General features: G+C 42.7%; 1 protein-coding gene across 1 annotated transcript in view; it reads left to right on the top strand.

Moving 5' to 3' along the window:
• The window catches only part of LOC146805376 (interleukin-18 receptor accessory protein-like), a 253,044-nt gene that overhangs the window by 173,281 nt on the left and 54,815 nt on the right, over window positions 1–24,948 (top strand). Inside the window, exons 4-6 of the mRNA XM_085622596.1 lie at window positions 16,628–16,796; window positions 16,895–17,069; window positions 23,873–23,941. Of these exons, the coding sequence (XP_085478722.1) occupies window positions 16,628–16,796; window positions 16,895–17,069; window positions 23,873–23,941 (413 nt within the window). The remainder of the gene's footprint in view (window positions 1–16,627; window positions 16,797–16,894; window positions 17,070–23,872; window positions 23,942–24,948) is intronic.

Raw genomic sequence — 24,948 nt, 5'->3', positions numbered from 1 at the left:
TTAGTGATTTGCCTCCTTTCACCAGAAGAGAACTCAAAGAATCAAGGTCAGTATGTCCCTATCCAATCCTACACAGGTCACATTAGGGGTTTCTCAGGGGTCTTTGCTCTCACCCACGCTCTTAAACTTATTCATGGAACCCCTAACAGAACTGATGAATTCATCTGACATCCAATATCACATGTACGCAGCTGACACCCAACTGTGCTTAATAATCTCTTCTCCCTATGATATTAGGGGCCTTATGTAGGTGGCCTGACATTTACCACTTCATAAATACCGAATCATACCGATTCGGTATTTATGAAGTGGTAAATGCTATGTAGGTATTCATTCGGTAAAAATTACCGAATCGTAGAAATTCGGTAATTACCGAATCGGTATTTACCGATTCGGTAATGAGGCATACCTTCCCATTGATTGAATCAATGGGAAGGTATGCCTCATTACCGAATCGGTAAATACCGATTCGGTAATGGGGGGATCACAATCAAGGGTGGCAGGGTGTCACATTGACACCCTGTTGCACCCCTGATTCCTGCATGTGTGCACATGTGGCACACATACATGCCCTAAGGGCATGTATGTCTGCCACATTGCACACTTCAAAGCGCTTGAAAATGCTTTTACAGAGCCATTCTTCATTTACCACCAACTATTAGTTGGTGGTAAATACCGACTCCACACGACACCCACACACTCCCCCTACATATCATTACAGGATTCGGTATTTACCGAATCGGTAAAATTACCGATTCGGTAATTTTACCGATTCGGTAAATTACCGAATCCTATAATGTGCCCCTACATTGCAAAAGCCTAAATACCGGTCGGTAACGGTATAATTACCGAAAATCGGCCGTTACCGACCGGTATTGGGCTACCTACATGAGGCCCTAGGTCTCTAAACTCAACTCTACATAGAAAACAAAACTGGCTGATTGGTACCCACCTCAAACAAAATGCTCTCAGAACAGAATTCCTCTTAATTACCCCACCCAAACACTCACCTGACTTTGCAGAATGAATGAAACAACTAACTGTGCTGAATTGCGTACCTCACGTTATAGAGTAAACAAGATCTCTAGGAGTAATGCTGGCTTAGAATCTGAACATGCAGGAGCACATCAGCCCTGCCACATAAGGAGCAAACTTTCACATGAGCATCTTAGGAAAAAGTAAACCCTTCCTTCCCCTGGATGACCTCAAGTCTGCTGTTCAATCTCTGGTGATTCCCAAGTTGGACTATAGGAGTGCAACCCTATATGGCCTACCAAGAGCTAAGCTTGTGGCACTAAGGGCTGCTCTTAACTCACCGGCTAGGCTCCTTACAGGTTCAAAAAGAAACAATCACATCACTCCTGATCTGAAATCTCTTAACTGGCTTCCATATCAGGCGAGGATTCATTTGAAAATTGCCTGCATGACCCATAAAGTCCTCCATTTCAACATTCCGAGATACCTTACACAGAAACTAGAATTGTTTGGTGGTAGCAGAGCATCTAGAGGCACTAGCTTCCTTCTGCTGAAACACCAATATTATCTAAAAAGAAAACCTATAACCAAGCAATTGACACCAGAATGATTTCCTCAACAGCTTAATTCAAGAAAGAAGTTAAAAGAATTTTGATTAACAAATTTATGCTGTAGAATGCATGAACTATTTCCCAGTTCGTGATTTATCCCTTAGCCTGCACACATACTTTATTTCACACAGACTATGTTCTCATGCTGTTCTACCGATTGTTGTCAGCCTGGATTCTGTTGTTTTCTCACTGAGGATGTTATTATTTTTTACACATGTCACCTGTACTACTGTAAAGCGCTTTGATACCCACAAGGGTCATGATCGCGCTAGATAAAACTTCATAAATAGATAAATAAATAAATAGATCAGTTGATAAATCTTACCCTGCTCCTGGGTTCCCCAGCAAGAACACTGGTAGGAGTTTACTGAATTTGTGTCAAGCCCACAAGTACACATTACATACTCCTCACCAACTTAGTTATGCCGAGTACTCATAGCAACACGGTTGTAATACATTTACACACACACACGCACCCATACACACACACACACACACCCCTCGGAAAATCTATTACAGGCCTTCTTACCACAATGAAATACTTCCTGCACATGTAACTTTTGCATTATGCTTTTACGTTTCCCATAAATCCAACTGAAGCTTATGTCTTGAATATCTAAACACAATTTAGTCCCATATTTAGACTGCACCAATCAGTGCTACAGGGACACACTAGTGAAGGCACCACACAAATACAGTGGAAATGACAATGCAGGCGCATTTTGTGTGAGAATCAGTTGCCAAAAATGACAAGCACACACTACAAACATCAAAATGACCTCATATTGAAGGGAATGGTTCAGCAGCCAGGGGTCTCATTTTCTTAATTCATCACATTCATTTTCAAAGCGTTTCATAATTGATGCATAATCTTACAGACAAGTGTACACCTGAGTCCAAGGACTTGATTGCATTAACATTTCGGCCTATGACATGAAATTATTAAACCTCAACGTCAGGGTAAACGGGCTTATATAACCTAATTAGAAAAGAAAAAGAAATAAGAAAACGAATTGGCAAAAGAGGCAAAAAGATGTGTATGAATCTAGCTGTGTCTTTACTCAACCAGTCAAATTAGTAAATTGATTGTTGGTTATGACCGAGTGTTTTAGACCTTGAAAGATACAAGTAAGGGGTGGTTAAAATGCGGCTGTACGGAATTCTAAGAAGAGCCTGTTGACCTAAAATTCTGCATATTGGAAAGAAACGACATAGTCGCAAAAAATAACAGCTACTGTTCATCATTTTTAAGCCCGAGTCCAATGCATAGATTGTCGACGTTTGGTTTATAGATACACAAATAATGTGCGCAATTTAATTCTACTGGCATCATTTTGGAAATCCATACCTTCATGCATTTTGAAGATTATGGTTTGTGCTCAATGGCAGACCTGAAAAAGTTTGCCATATATTATTTACTACAAAAACGTAATCTGTCTCTTGTTTTCAACTGAATAAGCAAACAACCTACGGTATAAGAGTTCACTTAATTTTTATAACACATGCATAATATCCAAATAAGGGGGAACAGTTGGAACACCGCGGTCTTAACCACGAGGGTTCTGACTACGCAAATGCAACCATGCTTGCCTTAACCATGCATATGCCTAAGCCACTCTTATGTGTGATTAAGGCAGTGCGCGGTCTAGCTGCTGGAAGACGGAAGCACGAAGACGCTGTGGTGAGGTAAGTGGGGCTTGGGATTTGTTTTTAGGCCTGGGAGGGGGTTGGGGTAGTATTTAGGGCAGTGCAACGGGTTGGGGTAGTTTAAGGTACATCGCAGGGGGGCGGGAGTCCGGGTAGTGTAAGGTAGGGTGCAGGGTTTTAGGCCTTAGGCCAGTGGGAGGAGAATGGATAGTTGGGTTAATTTTTAGGTCAGGGCGTCGGTAGGTTTTAGGGTAGTGGAAGGGACTGGGGTAGTTTAAGGAACAGCGCAGGTGCGTGGGGGCAGGGTAGTGTAGGGTTTTAGGCCTCAGGGCAGTGGGAGGGGAATAGGTAGTTGTGGTAGTTTTAAGGATGGGAGTGGGTTTGGGTAGGTTTTAGGGCAGTGAAAGGGGTTGCGGTAGTTTAAGGAACAATGAATGGGGATGGGGGAGTCAGGGTAGTGTAAGTTAGGTTGCAGGGTTTTAGGCCTTAGGGCTGTGGGAGGGGAATGGGTAGTTGGGTTAGTTTTTAGGGCCGGGTTCGGGGTAAGTTTTAGGGCAGTGGAAGGTGTTGGGGTATTTTATGGGACAGAGCAGGGCAGGGGGGTTTGGGGTTGTGTATGGTTTTAGGCCTTAGGGCAGTGGGAGGGGAATGGGTAGTAGAGGTAGTTTTTAGGGTTGGGGTAGGATTTAGGGCAGTTGAAGGGCTTGGGGTAGTTTAAGGGACAACGCTGCGGCACGGTTGGGGGGTGTTCGGTGGGAAGTGGGGTAGTGGCGACCTTGGCCACCTATGTACCATTCATGCCTATATCACGACATTCTGTGGTAAAGGCATGCGTAGTAAAGGAATGCATGGTTAAGGCGCATTTGTTGTTGGGTTGCGTGGTAGAGGCATGCATGGTAAAACCATTTGTGCTTCTATCATACAGCTCCCACATTAAGTTATAGAAACGTCACATGTAAAGCCTTAATTACTATTCCGGGAACATTAGGGATATTGTTACCAACATTGATTTTATCGAGTCATGCACACCCTACATTTTTTAAATATTCCAGAGCACACTTATGATGACTAACATAGTCACCACAACATCTTAGGTAGTTTGGTCATTTTAACAGAACATTACAGTTGATGACAGGATTTGCAATATAGGTAATCCAAATGGGGTGTGGATTCTCGCACACCTTGTGAGTAGGTAATCTCAAGTTGAATTAATTTAGGGTGCCTGGTAAGTAACGCCCTCCTGGGCGAGAGGGCGGAAATTGAACAAAGATGAAAGCGTTATCTCCCGTGGGAGTAGCGTCTCTTATTCAGCACTCCGTTATTTTTACGGTTTCAAATGATTGTACTGGAGCCGTTTGTATATTTGTAACTCTTTCTTTTATTATTCTTCTGTTATGTTCATAAGATGTTCATACTATTTCACTCATAGTATTCCAAAGCCGTTTTATCATGTATCGTATTTCTGCCCAATGCATTTCGGGCGAACCCTTCATCAGGGGACTTATGTTCTGAAAGCATTAAACATGTTGGAATGAAACAATGGAACACTCATTCACATATCTGACAATTGTTTCATACATTGAAGGAGCAAATACCAATAAAGTTGTACTGGCGAAAAAAGTAATAACTGATTTTTCATTAGTACGAGAAGACAAATGGAAAGGGCGCCAAACTGCCAATCATACAATGCTATCAACGACAACATTGTGGTGAGCTCAGGTTTATTGAAAGTGCTCATATATTCAACGTAGCTGTGTAAACGTGTTGAACTATCACGTGTTCTTGTGTAACGGTAATTCGACCGTGCGCGAATTTAAAGTGACATAAACAATACGTGGTCGAAGTGACTAGGAGATTCATGCGGGATCTTAGTGACTGTAAAAGAAAATAACGGTGTGAAATAAACTGTAAAGTCTGACCTTCAAATACGTGTCACCAAGGTCCGGAATTGTCCATGACTTTATATCAAAGGAATGGCTGGACGTTGAAAGCTACACTTTCTGTAACAAAAACGAGTTTAACGTAATGATTTGAAACTAAGATGTTACAAAATCGACGGTCGATGTGTCGTGAAGGCTTACCGCGGTGTATCCTAGCCAACTTCGTTTCTGCATATTAGAGAATGTACCTATTCTCCCAGGGAGAGACAACTCACAACATCTCCTACGAAGAGAGATATTTTGGATCACCCATCTCAATACCCTTCAGCCAAAAGGACTAAATGAACGTTTAGACTTTAATTGCTTTCTGTAATACCCAGCTACGCACAAATACTATGCCATTGTCATTGGTTTCAATTGTGTGTTATCTGTTATGTAGCTTAATTGGCGTACAAATGCCCCTACTTGTTGGACAATTAGTACAATTAAGCGTCATAATATTTAATTTAATAAACATATTGATATAGCAAATATAATTTGAAAAAAAGCAATAAAAAAATTAGCATAAGTTATATTATAGATTATACCACATATGATACAATAATAAAGTGAAAAAATAGGTGAAGAAGATGATAATATTGCAAATGGAAAAAGGGTAATGAAAAAAAAAAACGAAACACCACACCAGCTAAACAACACAGAAGTAATGCACAGCTGCACTTCCAAATGAAAACAATAGAGATAACATTGTTACATGGTAAATAGTAATTTTAGTCACAATGAAACAGCAATGGCAAAGCCAATACGTCTCTTTTTCTTTTTAAGTTAACATTACCAAAATTCAGTAAATCTGGCTTGTAACAAAAAATGTAAGCCAGCATAGCAGCTTTCCTGACGCGTGTTACTTGAGATCCCTCCAATCAGATATAAGTACTGGCTTTACTAGGCTGCTGTAACTTAAGTAGTTACTAGAGGCACCTGGAGTCAGACACAAAGGGCTTGATTCAGAAAAATACATTTTGGAGTGCATTTAGAAGTTCCACCGTAGTACTACTAACGTGCAACAAAATGCAATTCACAAACCTAAATGTGGAGACCTCAGCCTCCATCACTCCTAGCTTTCCATGCAGAGTGCTCCGGACACAAAGGCATATGTTTTGGACATAAACATCAGACTATCGAAGGGGAGTGGTTGGAAAATGGGGAATACTTACCTTTAAATGGGAGAGTTTTAGGGAGCCGTAAGGAGAGGTTTACAGAGCGATATGCAAATACAAACATCCATCTACAAAAGAGTAAGCCCATTGCTATTTACAGTCTACTCTTCCAAAGATACTACAGCCAAACAAGGTCCCAAGCAGCAGTGAATGTACTCCATCTCAGCCTTGAGTAAGCCTAGCACATTTCTTGGCCACAGGTACTGCAACTGGCTCCCATAGAAAATAATGGAGGCAGGGACTTTTTACAACACCCGTTAGAAGAAAACATTAGTTTCATTTAATTATGTCATCTTTTAATTAAAATAGATATATACAATTGTGTTATATAAAACTGTGTTATATAAAACTGTGTTTAGTGTTAAAATATTAGATTCAATATTTTGTTTTTAGCATTTTAAACATTAAGATTTAACTTAATTTTAAAAATAATTAAATCCAACATTTAAACTTTAAAAAAAATATTTTAAAGTGAAAAATGCATAGCTATTGATTAACTGTTTACTTAATATTAAATCAATTAGAAAATGCTATTGAAGGTGTTTTATAAAAAAATTATGTTGGCTAAAAATAAAATTCAAAATATTATTTTTGATGCTTTGCGTAAAAAATTAACGCCTCCTTGATGAAGGCATTAACAAGAGGAAATGTGTTTATTTCTCAGAAAAACATGCACTACATGTATGTTGCAGTGAACGGTGCACATCCAAAGCATGGGACCTCATTGAGTTTGTCTAGACATAGGAATTTGTACAGTAAGGGTGTGCTTTCTGTACACGTCCTCTGGTACATAGTAAACACTCACCTCTGCTCCATTGTGCATGGCCATGCATTGAACAAGAACGCATGTTTTTGGACCAGTAGTATGCGTGAAAGCATCAGCAGGCGAATGGCTCTGTGCTGTTTTCCCCCTGCACAGCTTTTATAAACAAGACTATAGGTCTACATAGCATATTTATCTTGATAAAGATATAAGTTATATAGTTCAGGAATAACATAGCAGCCAGTGCAGGATTGGTTGAATGTAAACTTATTATTATTATTATTTATATTTGTAATGCGCACAAATCATCCCCGGGGGGATCTCTCACGCTGATGGAGGCAGGCTTCGTCAGGCCCAGCTACTCAGTTAAATAGCCAGGTCTTCAGATGCTTCTTGAAGATGGAAAGATCTGAACAAGAACGCACATGTAGGGGCAACAGATTCCAATGTTTGGGTGCCAGAAAAGAAAAAGCGCGTCCCCCCATCTTCACTTTCCTGATTCTGGGCACTTGAAGGAGCCTTTGGCTGCTGGATCTGAGGCAGCGTACCGGGGCATACCAGACCAATTTCCTCGTAAGGTATGCAGGGCCCTGACCTATCCGTGTCTTGAAGGCCAGGCAAAAAAGTTTGAACAGAGCCCTCTTTCTGATCGGCAGCCAGTGTAAGACTCTCAGAAGAGGGACAGATGCCAAAAGAGGGGGCTTATTCAGCGCAAAGCGAGCCGCCGTGTTTTGCACGACTTGTAGCCTCGACAATAAATCCTCTCTCACTCCTACTAGAAGCGCGTTCCCATAATCCAGTCTGCTGACAAGCAGCGACTGGATCAGAACCCTTCTCGCAGAGAGAGGGACCCAGGGGAAGATCTTCTTCAATGTACGCAACATGCCAAAACACTTCCCTGTTAAAGTCCTGACATGTTGTTCCATAGACAGATTATTATCAATAATCATCCCCAGATTTTTTACCCATTTTTTTGGGACGGGGGAGCGCCTAATGCTTCAGGCCACCATTCATCCGGCCAGAGTTCTTCTGCCACGCCGAACAGTAGAATCTCTGTCTTGTTGGAGAAAGTTGTTTTTCATCCAACTAGCAATTTTAATCATGCAGCCCCTGAATCTCTCTCTGGTCAGCAGATGGTCCTTCTCTATGGGGATTAACACCTGAGTGTCATCCGCATAGGAGATGGTTTGGAAACCACAGGATTCTATAATGGTGGCCAGCGAGGCCACATAGATGTTAAACAATGTGGGGCTCAGAACAGAACCCTGTGGCACCCCCTTCTCTACAGCTGTGATCTGAGAGTCAAAGACATCCATCCGTACACACTGAGCTCTGTCAGACAGAAAGCTCCGTAGCCACTCCCATGCCCCTCCGATGACACCAATCTCCCACAGCCTCCTCAAAAGAATTCTGTGAGAGATGGTGTCAAAGGCTGCTGACAAATCAAGCAGGACCAGCACAGTCGGGGTCCCCCCATCCACTAGGCGCCTGATGGCATCTGTTACCTCCACCAGAGCGGCCTCCGTGCTGTACCCAGCCCGGAAGCCCTACTGCGAGGGATCTAACAGTCCATGTTGCTCTAGATAGACCGACAGTTGGCGATTTATCAGCGTCTCCATGATTTTGGAGCATCCTGGAAGGAGTGAGATGGGTCTGTAATTCTGCACATCTGCACAATCCAAAGATGGTTTCTTAGGTAAAGGTTTAATTAAAGCTTTTTTCCAAATGGCCGGAAAGGTAAATGTTGCTAGTGACAGATTACAGAGCTCCGTTAAAGGATTTACCAGCTCTGAAGCTAACTCCGCCAGCACATACGGAGGAGATTTATCGGATGGTGACCCAGACTTAAGACCTTTCAAAAGAGGTAACACCTGTTCCCTGCTGATGGTTGCGAATGCCTCCAATCTTACCGGCACCGTAGGCAGACTTTTTCCCCAATTTTCCTCCCAATTTTCTGGTAGTGGCTGAAAAGAGTCATAAATGGTATCTATTTTATTTTTGAAATGGCTTGCGAGCTGATAGCAAAATTCTTGATAGGAAGGACAGAGGGGCTTGATTACACTAGGGGCAGTGAATTCTTTTAGGATCCTAAACAGTTCTTTCGAGGAGCTCTTTGCCCCTTCAATGCGAGTGGTCAAGAAGGTTCTTCTTGCCGTATTGCAAATATTAAGACAACTCCTATGAGCAATGTTATATGCCAGTCTGTCTGAGTCAGTTTTTGTTTTTCTCCACTTTCTTTCCCTTACTCTACAAGCCGACTTCTCAGTCTTAAGGTTATCCGAATACCAGGGGGCTGGGCATTTCTTGTCATAAATTGTAACTGATTTGAATGGGGCAATCTGGTCAAAGGTTCTTGTGATCTCTGCCTCTAATATATCGAGAGCTACATTTAAGTTCTGGGAATCATAAAGCTGAGGCTGGGAGAATACTGCGCTGAAACTCTTGGATGTAACCTTCCTCCATTGTCTCTGCCACACTTTCCTCCCTAGCGTTATTCTAGGGGCTTTGGGAACCATAAACGAAAAAATTCAAAACCCTGTGGTCAGACCAGCTCACTACTAGGGGCGGTTCAGAGAGCCAGCTGGAAATATTGGTAAATATGTTATCCAGCGTATGGCCAGCTGTATGGGTAGGGCCAACTACTGTGGGCCGAAGTTCTAACGATTCCATGACTGCCAGCAGATCAGCCATGTCAGTATTCTGATTCATGTCAAAATAGAGATTAAAATCCCCAAGGAGGAAAAAATCATTTGATTGCAGGACATATAGGGCAAGAGTTTCTAGTAGCAAGGAGCAGAAGCCCTTCTTGTTTTCCCCCGGAGGGTGGTACACAATCGCACCAGTTGCTTTGTAATACTTTGCTAGTTCGATGGATACAATCATCAGCTCCATCAACGGGGATGAGATTGTGTCTAGCACCTCTATATCTATCCTGGTCCGAAATGCAATAGCCAGTCCCCCCCCCTCGTTTTCCTATTCTATCCAACTTTAAAATCATGTAATCGGGGGGGAAAGCAATAGCTAGAGACGGGGCCGAGTCAATGTGTAACCACGTCTCCGTAAAACAACATATCTCTGGTTTGCAGTCTTCCAACATATCCCAAATTTCTGTGGCGTGTTTGGGAATAGATCTAGCATTAATGTATAACCCTTTACAAAGGTTAGATGCCCCTGCTCCTTGATTACTAACCTCCCCCGGAAGCGAGTTCGAGCTCCCTTGCTGTCTTTCCCGCCCATTCTTCTTCCCGGATCTCCCTGCCCTTTGCCTTTTGCTCGTTGGCCAGGGACCGTGGAGTTGATGGTTTTTCAAAGGCCTAAGATCTGATTCTAGCCTGCAAGCGCATTCCCCAGGGCGACTCGAGATGACATAGTAGCGGGAAAAAAAGAATCCTCAGGGTCTCTGGCTGCTTGCAGCGTCCATGCGCGGACGGGTGCAGACGGGCTTGCCTTGTGCGCGCCTTCGGAGCGCCTGCGGCGCGCCCGCTGCGCGCCCGCGTTTAGCGTGCTTATAAATGACTCGGCGGTGGAACGCTAGAGCGCTGACTTTAACAAGATGGCGGTTGCTAGTGTCCCACTGAAACCAGGTGACCTCTCTCCACTCAATCGGTCATAGAAGGACCGTGGTGGACCAGAGAGTCCCGCAGCACAACTGCCCAATGAAGCGCCCCCCCCAAATCAGTGAAAGAGAGTACAGTAGGTATGTTCAACTCCAGTGCTTAGACACCCCTTCACTTATTCCCACTCATATACAGTGGAAATAGTAATTGAGTAGTAGTTTCAAGCAAATTAAAATAACATAAAATCGTGCTTTTTAAAACAGTCGGAAATACTAATGCCAGTTGCTGAGAAGCGCGAGCAAACGAAGCCAACAGCTCCGCTGCGCGCCCGCGATTAGCGTGCTTATAAATGACTTGGCGGTGGAACACTAGAGCGCTGACTTTAACAAGATGGCGGCCGCTAGTGTCCACCTGAAACCGGGTGACCTCTCTCCACTCAATCGGTAATAAAAGGACCGTGGTGGACCGGAGAGTCCCGCAGCACAACTGCCCAATGAAGCGCCCCCCCAAATCAGTGAAAGAGAGTACAGTAGGTATGTTCAATTCCGGTGCTTAGACACCCCTTCACTTATTCCCACTCATATACAGTTGAAATAGTAATTGAGTAGTAGTTTCACGCAAATTAAAATAACATACAATCGTGCTTTTTAAAACAGTCGGAAATACTAATGCCAGTTGCTGAGAAGCGCGAGCAAACGAAGCCAACAGCTATTATTAAGTTTGTAAATTGAGCTTAACAAACGCTACATGTACTGTCATCTGCTAAAATCAAAATTGTATCACAATGTGCAAAATGAATAATTATTCCCTGGGGTCAGACACAAATCAGTTTCTGTAGCAGACTGCATTGTGTTTGTTCGTTACTAAGGATCTCTGGAGTCAAGAAAAAAATCTTCGATTAAGCAGGGTGCAGAACCATAAGCTATTACTAGAGTCCCTTGGAGTGAGGCAAATGTCCTTGCTAGATTCAAGCTTCAATACCTGAGGCTTTTGGAGTCAGATAGGTGTTCTCGTTGTAACCAAGCTGCTGTGGCCTGGGTCTATACTGGAGGTCCCTGGAGCCGGAAGTGAATGTTTTCTTAATCAGACTGCCTGGAATCAGACACAGTTCCTTTTTTGAAGCACAGTGTAGCACCTTAGGCTTTACCAGAGACTGCTGGAGTCAGACATATGTAGTTCCTCTAGTTTGCGGTACTGTCAGGAAGGGTTACTTTCCTGCACAAAAGCCACCTAGTCAGGCTATTTCCTCTGTGCATGGTGCTGCAAAATGAAATAAGGAGGAGAAATAAATATCTTTCTCCTTGTTGTACCACCCTTAGGTAGGCGCACTATTTTTATCTAAATATCTACATCTACAAGTCCTTGTAGATATGGGTTTGCATCAAAATGCATAGGTGGATGCACAGGAACGCCCAGCACCACTATTGAAATGCCTCTCTGATTCAAAATGAGAGAAGGCAGCGCAATGTACTGTTAATATTTTTTTTTTTTTTTACAAAACAATGCAAACAGCCATTTGTGCTACTTTGTAAATACCAAAAATAATTTTACATCAGGTCTGCCATACAAAAGTAACACAAAGTGACGCAAGCCATTTGTAAATATGGGCCTAAACCTGTACAGCCCTCTGCTAAGGTGGTACAAAAATGTGGTGAAAAATAATTGTTTGATGTTGTTAGTAAAAGGGTACAACTCATCCAATCAGTATGCTGTGTCTGGAATCAGACACAAATTTCTTTCTTTTTAGAAGCTGGGTGCAGCACCTTGGAACATTACTAGAGTACCCTGGAGTCAAATACAATTACATTTCTGAAGTGGTGTGCAGTACTTTAGGGTGTTGATAGAAATCCATTGAGACAGAGGTCCAGGGAGAAGGGCATATGCACTTCTTGCAACCAGGCTGGAGTACCTCTAGCCGAGGTCTGTCCTCGAAATTGGAAAGAAACAATGGTAAAAAGGTGACTGTGCTCTCTTTTCAGCAGGCCATATCACAGAGATGGTATGGCCCCAATTCAAGCTAATGCTTGACTGATAATAATTATTGTTATCATAGTTTTATATGCACTACCCTATGTTTTTGATGTATTCATGTTTACATTCTTTGGGGCAGATTTACGACTTGTGGCGCATCTCTGCTAATCAGCAGAGATGCGCCAGAAGAGTTGCGACGCATCTGCCCACCCGTGCGCCACCACTGATGCGCCGCATTTACAATGCGGCGCACCGTGGCGCTCGGATGGGCAGATGCGTGACGCATCCCCCGTCAGAAAGGCGGCGCATTGCTGGAGTTGCGTCACAAGCGCGATGCAGCTCCAGCAAGGCTTGGGGGTGCCCTATCCCTAACATGCTGCGTCAATCCTTACGCCTGCTTCAAGCAGGCGCAGGGTTTTGACGCAGCATGGCCTTAAAAGTGACTGAGTGAAATCTTGTAGACCACTTTTAGGAGGTGTTCCTGCGCCGGAACGCCCCCCCCCCCTGCGCCGGAACACCTAAATGTGGCGCAGGGCTTTACAACGTGACGCATCTCCCAGATGCGTCACGTTGTAAATACCCCGCAGCATGGTGCTGGCTTTACGCCGCCGCTGCGTCACAAAAGTGATGCAACGGCGGCGTAAAAGAGGCGCAAGGGGCTTGTAAATCTGCCCCATGGTTTTTACCAGGTATTTGCATTAGCACGAGGTGCACAAAAATAAAACGCGAGAACAGTTGAGTGAGGACGAACAATGATTCACGTGCATACCAGTTGGAAGCAAGACTTGATCTACAAGGTTAAAAGAACCTTATCAATTAATATAATTTGTGCAACATATAAATAATGCTGTGGGCACGATTGATTAAAATGTAATCCCCTGACTTTTGTAATCCCCTGACTTTTGTAAATATAGATTTTGAAAAAGCTACATTTGTTGGTATCTGCTTAAAGTAAAATGGCAAAGCAGTGAGCAAAAAACAGAAATTGATCTCCGAGGCCTAGAGTCAGACAAATATTTTTTTCTATGAGGCTGCAGAACCTTGGATGATTACTATCAGACAAAATATTATTTTCTGTAGCAGGCTGTTGTACCTTAGGTCATTACTGTACGTCCTGGGGCTCACACATGAATCTTTCCAGTAGCAGGGTGTACTACCCTAGGTCATTACTAGAGGACTCGACTCCAGTGTCAGTAACAGATCTCCTCTGATGCAGGGTGCAGTACCATAGGTTAATACTAGAGGTCACTGGTGTCATACAAAACCCTTTACTGTAGCAGGCTGCAGTACCATAGGTCATTACTGGATATCCTACGGTTCAGACACAGAACCTTCCAATAGCAAGCTGTAGAACCTTAGGTCATTATTAGAGGTTTCCAGTGTCAGTAACAGATCTTCTCTGATGGAGGTTGCAGTACCATAGATCAGTACTAGAGAACCTGGTGTCAAACACATCTTTTCTGCAACAGGCTGTAGTGCCTTAGGTCATTACACAAGGTCAGAACATAGAAACAAAGCAGAACAAATGAACCAATAAGCCTTAGAAAGGCCAGTTGGTCTGGACTTGATAACATGGTGTAATTACTACTTTTCGTTTATTGCAAGCAAATGAGAAGAGAAAAAAACTTGCTTATGCCTAAATGTGGCGACAGAGCACTTGCAATACAAATGTTATATAAAAAGAATTACCATCATATGTCATTTTAATAAACAGCATGGGGCTTCCTAGTAGGCAGGTTGATTTAGAACTGATAACGATATAATTTTAGCTTTTTAATCATATTTTATTGAGTTTTATATTTTACTATGATGAAAAGCAGCACTATTATAAAGGAAGACAAGGAATGATTGTGATATGCATCTATCACAGTGATGTCTGTTTGATGTTATTATCAGCGTATCAATCCATTATAGATATTTACATCAATTAACAGCATAAAGAATAAAGAAAACATAATTGATTTTTTTTTTTTGTTTTGACATTCATTCATGCAGGATTACTGACTTATAACGAGGTTGATCACATTCTCCAGGATGTCATATTATTCTAGTCAAAACCATGATATTCCATTACGACCCCCCAAAATGTTGTCAAATTCCTTTTGGAGATGGACGCTCTGCACCCACCTCTCACTCTGCAACAATGCACATTGTTGTGCGACATCCCTCTTCATTACTATCAGTCCTTGATGAATGAATAGTTTATAATCTTTAGTTGCCTCCTGTGTACCCCATATCCCTTGGCGAATGGTGAGTGCATTTATTCCTGACCTAAATTCCAGTGCCATTTCCCTATTTGTTCTAACTTGTGTCCTGTAGTTTGCAATAATCACAACACATAATCAAACTCCACATAGTGTTAATCAAGGTGCATCTTTGTCAACAACCCCACAGACATAAACCACTTTCAATTCACTGCTTTTTTTGTCATCCTTACAATAGCCTTGCCTTTTGTGGTCACAGTTCTTAGTACACCTCTTGCTTTCTTGGGCCATGATTTCAATGTATGCTTGAGTTGCAATAACTTAAACGTCTGGGGATTTTCTAGCCTTTATTCAATCTGCAACGGTAGACATGATACAGTACCTGAAGTACACCATACATCTTCCAATGTATAGAAACCTGTGCCTTCCCTCCCTCTAAATCCTACAAGACCACTCAACACCTCTAAGGTGGTCCCCACTCTCAATGGTGTTTAGGGTTGTCAATTTCCCTTTCCAGACTATTTTTCAGTCTTCACCACAGCATTTGTAGCTGGCAGTATATTGTTTGCCGGTTTACCCCCATATAATAAATGTGTGTAACATCTCGTGCCCAGTGAATGCCTATCCATGCTCAAAGAGCCTTCATCCTACTGGGTAAAGGCCATTCATCACTGTTAATAACTGGAGCTGCAGGGCCTAGGACCTATCAGGGAAAAGAGAAGCTTCTTCCAGTTTTAATCCTCCACACCAGGGGCAGCTCCTCCATTAGGGTCGAGGAGCGTCAACCCACATGGAAACATAAAATGGTACTTTAAATCCCATTTTATGTTTCTGCTTCTCGCACTGCGAGAAAGTAGAAGGGTATGCCTGGTTGGGGGCGGGCAGATGGGCAGGTCAGGGAGGAGTGGCTTGCCCAATGCTGTGGGCCCTGACAGTTTGGTCGGTCCTCTGGGGCTGACCAAACCAGTCATGCGCAATCTGACTTTCCTCTATGTAGGCTGTAAGCTGCCTACATAGAGAAAATGGTCTCCCCATAGGCGCCGGGCTGGGCTCCGTCCCCACCAATCACAACACTGCCATTGCAGCATTATGATTGGCTTAGGGGAGGGAAGGGAGGCTGCCTGTGGCTGCTTTCTGTTGGAAAAATGCAGGACCCAGCCAGGAGCTGAGGTGGCACGGGACCCGGTAAGGTAAGTTTTTTAAAATTTAAATTACCCCCCCCCCCGAACCCGCGCAACCCCCAGCGTGACCCCCCTACCCACCCTGCCACCCGGGAGCCATGCCAGCCATGACTGCTCCATACTCATTTAGCCAAGAATCCAAATAAAATTGCATTTAGGAAAATTTAGCAGTGCCCCTGTTCTAAACAGAAACAGCAAGGATTTTAACTTATTAATGGGAAATCTTGAATAATAACAAAAATACTTTTTTCTTGGGAAGGCTCACCCTCAATGCTACATTGTCATTAAGTTGATATTCGTATTGATACATCATAATTGTGGGGTAGGAGTGGGTATATAATACTGGGTATTAAGGCTCAGTGGACCACTGCATGCACTGTAGGAATCTGTGCTTGACCCAATGTTCAACAGTTTTATTCATGGTTGTTCCATTCTTACTTTCATTCTCATGAGGTTGATAAAATGAATGAGTAGCAACATGTTGGGGAAAGGCACATCTGCCACATGGCACCAAAAGTCAATTTTGGGTGAATATGCACTTTACAAAGATTCATGTTATATTATTTACTTAATCAATACTCTGTGCTTATTTAGCGTTTTTCTTCTTTTGATGCACTTCAGAAAGGAACTACTTTGTCTCAAAATCATTCTGGATGTTGAGGAGAAAATCAATTGTTCCAACTTTGGAGAAACTAAACTTTACTTTTTCATTAATACTGGAAATTCCCTTTATTGCCCATCACTGAACTGCTATAAAGATACACAGAGGTACTCAGTGAAGTGGTATAAGGTAAACACTTAAAAATATGACCTATACTTGACAATGCATGTTCGTGCTGTGATAAATATAACATAAAATACCTTTTTTCACTCTAATTTATTTATCAGGATGGGAACCTAATGGTTCCAGATACAATCAGATATTCCCTTGAGATAAAGGAAAAGGAAATTATCTGGAACTATATCTATGAAACAGATTCAGGCATCTATGCATGTGACTACATTCAATTTAACAAAACAGACCTGTGGCTAGTGAGGTCTGTGGTTATCATAAATGCTATTGGTAAGTAGTGTGTTAATTTTGAATACTGTTCCTTGTTGTTAGATGCTTGTATGGAGTTTGTAAGAAAGCACTGATTGGCTGATTTAGAATTATCTAAAAAATCCTTGATAAATTACCAGTAAGCCCAATCTCTGCTATTCTTCTTCTCGTCACAGAATCCTTAATAGTGAGAATACTCTAGCTTTGAACCAGGTACATCGGTTATTTCAGGAGCCTGAGTAAATTTTGATGCTGAAAAGACATGGGAGGGGCAAAACGAAGTGAAGAATGAAAACAGCTACTCCAAAAACATGTTAAAAATCTTGGACCAGAATGACAATCTTGGCATGTTTTAAATATCTAATTCAACTTGAGTTTTGTTTGCAATCTTTTGGCCTAAAATGGTTAATCAGAGTACGCTTGGATTAGAACCTCAGCTGGCTTATCATTAGTCTGGCTAGAGGCAAGTCTCGCCCAGGCAAGAGGGCAGCAGGTAAACACTGCAGAGCAGCAGTTCCTACAGATCAGCAGTGCAGCAGAGTGGCAATCCTTGCAGCAGCACAGCAGTCCTTCTTCCTGACAGAATATCCACAGGTCCAGAAGTGTGCTGAAGTGGTGATGTCTGAGGCCTTTCTTTTATACAAAGTTCTATCTTTGAAGTGGGGAAAAGCTTCTAGAGGCATGCCTTTGAAGTCCACAGATGCCCTGCCTTCCCTGCCCTGGCTCCAGACTAACTACAGGGAGAATGTAGCCCTTCAGATGTAAATGAGGCTGGGCCCAGCTCCTCCTTACCATTCTGCCAGTGATGACTCTTCCAGTCACACCTAAGCCCCCAAAGTGACTGTCTGGGAGGAATACAGAAATCCCAACTGCAAACTCTGTTTATCTTCATGTGATTTGTAAAGCGCATAGCTGCCCAAGGGCTTCCCAGCGCTGCAGAGAGGATGACAGGGTGTTGTGGAAGAGCAATCATGGGAAGTGCCAGGTTTTGAGCTTCATCCTGAAGCTGCATACGTCCTTTAGGAGTACCAGTTCCAGAGTTTTGGGACCAAGTGAGATAAGGATCTCCCTCCTAATCTGGCTCTTTTTATCCTTGTTGCACTCATGAGGAAGTCAGATGATGACCTGAGGGACCTCCTGGGGACATATAGGGAAATTAGAGATTATAACAGAGCAGGACCCCTGCCATTTATAGCTTTTTGGGCTCGGCAGAGGGCCTTGAACTTGACCCTGGATTGGATGGGAAGCCAGTGGAGTTTGCTCAGTGGGGGTTTCACTGACTCCTGCTTGGGTATATTCAGTAGCATCCTGGCCGCGGTGTTATGGGCACCCTGAAACCTGTTGACTACGTATTTTGAGGCCCCTACCTATAGTGAGTTACCGTAGTACAATCTTGAGACCACTAGTGCCTGCATCACCGTTCTCCGAGCCTGATCTTGGAGAAGGTCTATGATCTTCCGGATCAAACGCAGAATACCGAAGCAGGTGGCTGAGAGTTTTTTTGCTTGGGTATCCATAGAAAGATTCTGACTTAGCCACATCCTCAGGATCTTGATGGAAGGCTTGGGGGTGGGGGGTGCACCCCAGTTATCCGGCCAGCTGATGTTGTTTTAAGGGTCTGTGCAATTGCCCAGAAACATAAACTCAGTTTTCTCACCGTTGAGCTTTGGACTACAGTTGGCATCCAGTTTGCTATCTTTTCCATGCATGGTACCATCTGCAAATGATTGGAGTTAGTTGCATCAGACACTGAGACTACCAATTGTGTGTAGTTGGCATAGGTCACAATTGACAGTCCAAACTCCTTTACAATATGTGCAAGTGGGCTCATGTAAACATTAAACAGAGTGGGACGGAGCGCCAAACCCTGAGGAACTCTGTATGTGGCAGCCAACAAGTCAGCGAGGAAGCCACCTTCCATACTTTGGAATGGCTGTTCACTTAGGAAGGAGGCCATGGCTGGCCTTATCCTGAATCCCAATCTCCCCTAGTCTATGTATTAAGATTCTGTGATCAACAGTATCAAACGCTGCGCTAAGGTCATGAAGAAGGATGGCAGCCGCTCCCTCCAGTCAAGTATATTTTTAAGCTTCTCGGTGACTAGGAGGAGAGAAGATTCTGTGCTGTGTTCAGGACAGAACCCCATCTGGGACTGGTGCAGAATATTATTCTCCGGGAATTGTGGAATAATGCTATTAACATGTTTGTCCGCAACTTTGCCTAGAATGAGGAGCAATGAGATGGGGTGAAAATACCCCAGTACTGTGGGATCAAGATGGACCTTCTTGAGCAAAGGCTTTACAATGGCATGCTTCCATTTTTTTGGCACTATCCCGGTGCTCAGGCATTGCGAGATGAGGTCTGCTATTGTGGAGAGAACTGGCTCCCCATCTTGGAGAACAATGTAAGGGGGGGCTGGGTCGAGCGGTGAACCTGATTTTATGTTCTTCAGGAGAGCACCCAGGTGTTCCGTTCTTAGTGCCGGATAAAATTCAGGAGCAGGGGTGGTTGGGAGGGCAGATAGGTCAGGACTGTGGTTCTGGCCAGAGCTCCCAGGGATGTCCTGCATAACTTCAGAGTCACCCAAAGGGTTCAGGTGCAGTGAGCAATGAATAATTTCATTTTTATTTTTAAAGAAAGTGGCTAGCTCATTGCATCTCTCCTTGGAGGATTGGAGTGTAGGGGTACTCTGTTCAATTGTGGTAATGGACTTCACAATTTTAAAAACCTCTTTGGGGGAGTTGGCAGTCATACTGATCTGCTCTTCATAGTGTTTTCTCTGAGCTTCCTTGATATCATTGTGATACTGTCGGATGGCGCTTTTGTACATCGTCTTAAGATCAGGGGGATAGGTCTTCCTCCAATTCCTTTCTAGTCTCTTACATTTATTCTTTGCGCCGTTAAACCAGGCAACTCTCCTGGGGTTGCATTTTGTTTTCACAATAGGTTTCCCAAAGCATTTTTCCACGGAGTCATTGATCTAGTCCGACCAACGTGCTGGGTCTTGTTAGGATCATCTCTTAGTAATGGTATGTTAGACTTTAGGAGATTGATCCATTTTTCTGGAGCGCCCCTGGGCCAATTCCTGCCTGGCTTCATGTCCCCAACCGGTCGTGTCTGACTGGATACTTTAGTGTAAAGAATGGGGATGTAACTATGATCAGACCAAGGGACTGGGACCGGACAAAGCACCTGAATCTTAAGGTCATTAAAAAAGATTGGGTCTAGGATATGCCCTATTTCATGAGTGGCGCCGTTCACTAACTGAAGGAGTTGTAGGGTTTCAAGATCTGAGCGAAGTCTATTGGCGGAATTGTTATCAGGATCATCAAGGTAGATCTTCCTCAGCTATATTAAGTTTTACTCGACAGCTGGGTGGCAAACCATGTGAGGCAGTTCTTGCCATTTATAGGGCGAAATGTCTGGCCTTAGCGACCTATGGAGCTGCTATCTGGGGATATAAAAAAGCAGAGGGCGTACAAACTGTAGAAAATAAATTCCTTCGCTCTATTCTCTCTGTCCCCAAGTCTACCCCGACTTTTTCAATCCATCAAGAATTGGGAATGAACTATGTGTCTGATCATATTAGCCTGGCCCCCCTGGTATTCTGGTTGAAAACATGGCTGAACCCCGAACTCTCCCTGAATCGACTGATTTTAAAAGACTGTATGGGGTTAGATAGAGCTCTAGATATACCGTGGCTCCTGTACATTAAGAAATCATTTTACTTCTTAGGACGCCCTGAGCTCTATGACAATCCAGAAACAATTGCTAAAGGGGATGTTAACCAGATTAAAACCCAATTCCTGACTTTAAGGTCTCTAGAGCGGGAGGGGTGGAACTCAATAAAGCATCAGTAAGGACACATTTTTTATTAATAACTTCCCCCCAGATTGAGCCCTATCTTAGACTAGTCTCGAATCATTTTCACCGCTGGCTGCTGACAAGATTTCGTTTTAATTTAATACATTTTAATCTAGGTAGTTTTCAAGGTTGGTGCAAACCAGAAGATGCTGCTTTGTGTAATTGCGACGACAGTTCAATTCAGGATACTACGCAATTTATCCTATTCTGCAACCATTACACAGTAATTAGAACAAAGTACATTTTACCTTTGCTACAAGGGAGAGGCTTCTACCCAGTAAAACCAGCACTGATGTACCTTCAATTACTTGACTCCCCATGGATAATTTTTAATATTGGTAATTTTTTAGTAACTGCGGTAAGGAAAAGGAAAAAACTTGATGCTCAGTTTGTATACTGTTGTTAGGGGCATATTTATTGGCTTGGTCGACCACTATGTGAACTATTTTTTAAATTGTATTTTGTAAAGTTTTTATGTGTACGAATTATTGTGATGTACTTTTATGATTTTAATTAATCGATTAAAGTGGTTATGACTGACTGACTGATCAAGGTGGAAATTAAAATAACCAAGTGCTGTAAAAGCTTCTATTCCTATGATACAACTAGCAAGGAGATCCGGGAGGGCATCTAAAATGTTGTGTGGGGACCGGGGGGTCTGTAAAGGAGAGTACTAGAGATAGCGGAAGGGGGGGCGAGTTAAATTCTAACCTGCATAGCGTCACAGCTGGTTAACGTCAGAGGCATAATAGAGCAAGTGAACAGAGATTTGTAAATAATTGCCACTCCCCCACCTGGTTTTCCCACCCTGTCCTGCCTGCTAATGGTGTAACCTGGGGGGGAGGGTCATGATAATGCCAGGAGTAGAGCTCTAAATCAGCCAGGGTTCTGTAATAAAAAGTATATTGAGTGCTTCTTCTTCTAGAAGCATCTCCACCTCTATGTTATGGCCTGGGAGGGACCTGCAATTCATGAGCCCAATTTTCCAGTGTGCTATAATTCCCTGCGTGTCTTGCATGTTATCAGTGTGGTGTAGGTTTCTATCCAATGTGAATCCACAATACTGGCAGACCACTCCACTTCTGAGGAGGCTGTCCGGCTCAATGACATGCGCGCATTGCGGGTATAGGATGAGCCTAAGCTGGCAAAGTTCGTCAGCATTGTACCTCAGCAAAATAAGGTGCTGTGGTGGAAACTGAGCCGGGTTCCTGGCCACTGGGACCAAGTTGGGCACGGATTGGCGCAGACAGGCCTGCCTTTGGCACACCCACTGCATGGATTGGGCTGAGCATCCAAGCTGCAGCCGCCATAAATAGGTAAGCGTGTGCAGCTAGACTGCTAACCTGTCTACTTTATGAACAAGAGGAGGAGCGATCCTCTCTATGGTCAAGATGGATATTAGGGTCCCAATGAGCAATATGCAAATAAGGCACAGGAAGCGTTCAAAAAACGATTTCCCCGTGTTTAAAACCAAAAATTCCAATTAAAACAATTAAAACAGGCAATTTCGAGCTGTATGTAAAATAAAATAAAATGAGTGGCAGTCAAATTCAAGCAGTTTCAGGGCACATTAAGGCAGTATGAGCATAGTCAAATCAAATTACAAAGATTAAGAACAATTAAAAACCTCCAAAGCCTCTATAGAGTGGTTAAACTGAAGTGCCCCCTCTCAGCCTAACTATACCCAGTTATGTGACCAGAGATAGGCTGCCGTCGCAAGATGACGAAGGCAAGAAAATACAAACTTATTGAAAGTGACATTTTCAGATTTGTAATTTAAAATCCAACTTCACCATAAGTTAGAATTTTAAATTAGCATTCCAGACACACCAAACCTGAACCAGTTATCGTTCCCGATTTGAAACTTGAACTTATGAAGTGTAATAAGGCAACTCTAATATTATCCCAATGAAGAGATAGGCCTTGCAGTTTTGGAAAGCGAATTTAAGATTTTATTACCACCAGAACATGTCAAACTTAAAAGTACATGTCCAAATCTTTCAATACACTGCACCCTGCCCTTGGTCCAGTCTAGGGCCTTCCTTAGGGGTGACTTGTATGTATTAAAAAGGGAGGTTTGGCCCTGACAAAAGGTTTATTTTGTCAGGTTGACATGGCAAGACTGCACACACAGGCTCTGTAATTACAAGCCTAAGACATGTTTAAAGGGCTACTTAAGTGGGTGGCACAATCAGTGCTGCAGGCCCATTCGTAGTATTTAATTTACATGCCTTGGGCACATGTACTGCACTTTACAAGGGACTAATAAGTAAATTAAATATACCAATTGAGTATAACCAGATGTTACCATGTGTTGAACAGAGAGCACAGGTACTTTAGCACTTTTTAGCAGTGGTAAAGGGCACAGAGTCCTAAGGCCAGCAAAAACGGAGTCAGCAAAAACAGGAGGACTGAAGGCAAAAGCTTAGGGGAAACAACGCCAAGGATGCCAGGTCTAACAGTTACCAAGTATATTACCATTAAGCAGGACTAGGGAGAGGGAGAATGATTGAAGGTGCTGAAAGGTGTAATTTCAGTTCCATTATGCACGAAACAATGTATTTACCTTTTGTTTATGTAAAATGGAATAAAAGGAAATATATAGCTTTATCCTATCACCTCAGACCACTCATTTAGAGAGGTATTAAGACTGTATGGGATAGCATGAGTTCCCTTGAAACAGAATATATCCTAACAATGTGTCCATACCAATAGGTACAAGTAGGCTGTTTGTGGGCTTCACTGTTTAGACTGGCACTAAGACATATGGAACTATGTAATTGTTAGATGATAGAAAGCCACACAAGCTGACATTCTACCAGATACAGCAAGCATATGGTGAAATAGTCTTGCACGTCATTTGGGTGTATTTGTAAGGATTTCACTTATATGACTATCTACAGTAAAACATATATTTATGTCTGCTTTGATACCCATTTATTATCTGTTTTGTATTCTAGTAAGAGACACTGTTCATAAACCAGTCATTTTGGATCCTACTGATGGGCAAAACCAGGAAGTGGAACTTGGTAAGATAATGTTTATTCTTGCTATTAATATTGAATTGGCAACATAATATTATAAACAGAGTGTGACAATCTGTATACCACTTTCATAGTGGGATGACATAATCTTTAGAGTGGATTAAATTTAGTCACTGAAATGAATTGCATTTTTGTGTACAGTCAACAAAATCAAAAGTGGGATTATGGAGATTTGTAGAACCCTTCATTGCTTGCCAAGAATAAATATACTGGCCATATGAGCCGGATTTGCCTAAGAAGGACATTATTTGCAAGTATGGACATTTTTAGCTCATTCACATTGCAGTATTCCAGAAGAAGCACTGAGAAAGTATTGAGGGGCCTGTATGCAAACCTGAAAATATGCTGTGTTGAGAGGTTGTATAATTTACACTGTAGCAAGCACAGCAACTGAGGGAGTGGTGAGTACTCACCGCAATTATGCGACAATAGTTTGACGTGAAGAACAGTGGATGATGCGAACATACAGAGATATATGGAAAAGAGATTTTGAAATGCCCGAGGAGAGCAGGGCAAGCAGAAGGTTTCTCCATTGGAGCGTTTTGTGTTTATGAGCAGTAATATCTTTTGAGGTCGCTCCATGGGCCAGAAGAATATCTTCTTTTTTTAATGTATCAACCCTGTTACTATGAATGAGTGAAGTGATAATTGACAGTGTTTGATCACTTGGAGTGCAACAGAATTATTGCCTGAGGACCCCTGCTGTAAAACAACATCAATTGTAAATCTACCCTACTTGTGTTTCTTCTGTTTTTTATGGGAGAACTGACTATAATGGTAAAGAGATTCACAGATATTGCCCCGCTAATGGTGAAAAGGAGAGTGGCTATGCCCTGTGGCAAGGTAAGTGTCATAAAAGGGATGAGAGCTTAACAGACTTAAGGCCTCTTTTAGTGTTTGACAGGAATCCCAAAGTTCACCAGTCGGGTGTAGTTAATACTCTGCCCTTACAAAATAATGCCCACCATATTTAGAGATCTCTGCCTACCTGA

This window comes from Triturus cristatus, chromosome 8 (assembly GCF_964204655.1).
Source record: "Triturus cristatus chromosome 8, aTriCri1.1, whole genome shotgun sequence".
NCBI classification, from domain to species: Eukaryota; Metazoa; Chordata; class Amphibia; order Caudata; family Salamandridae; genus Triturus; species Triturus cristatus.
This window is presented reverse-complemented; position numbering and strand designations above follow the sequence as displayed.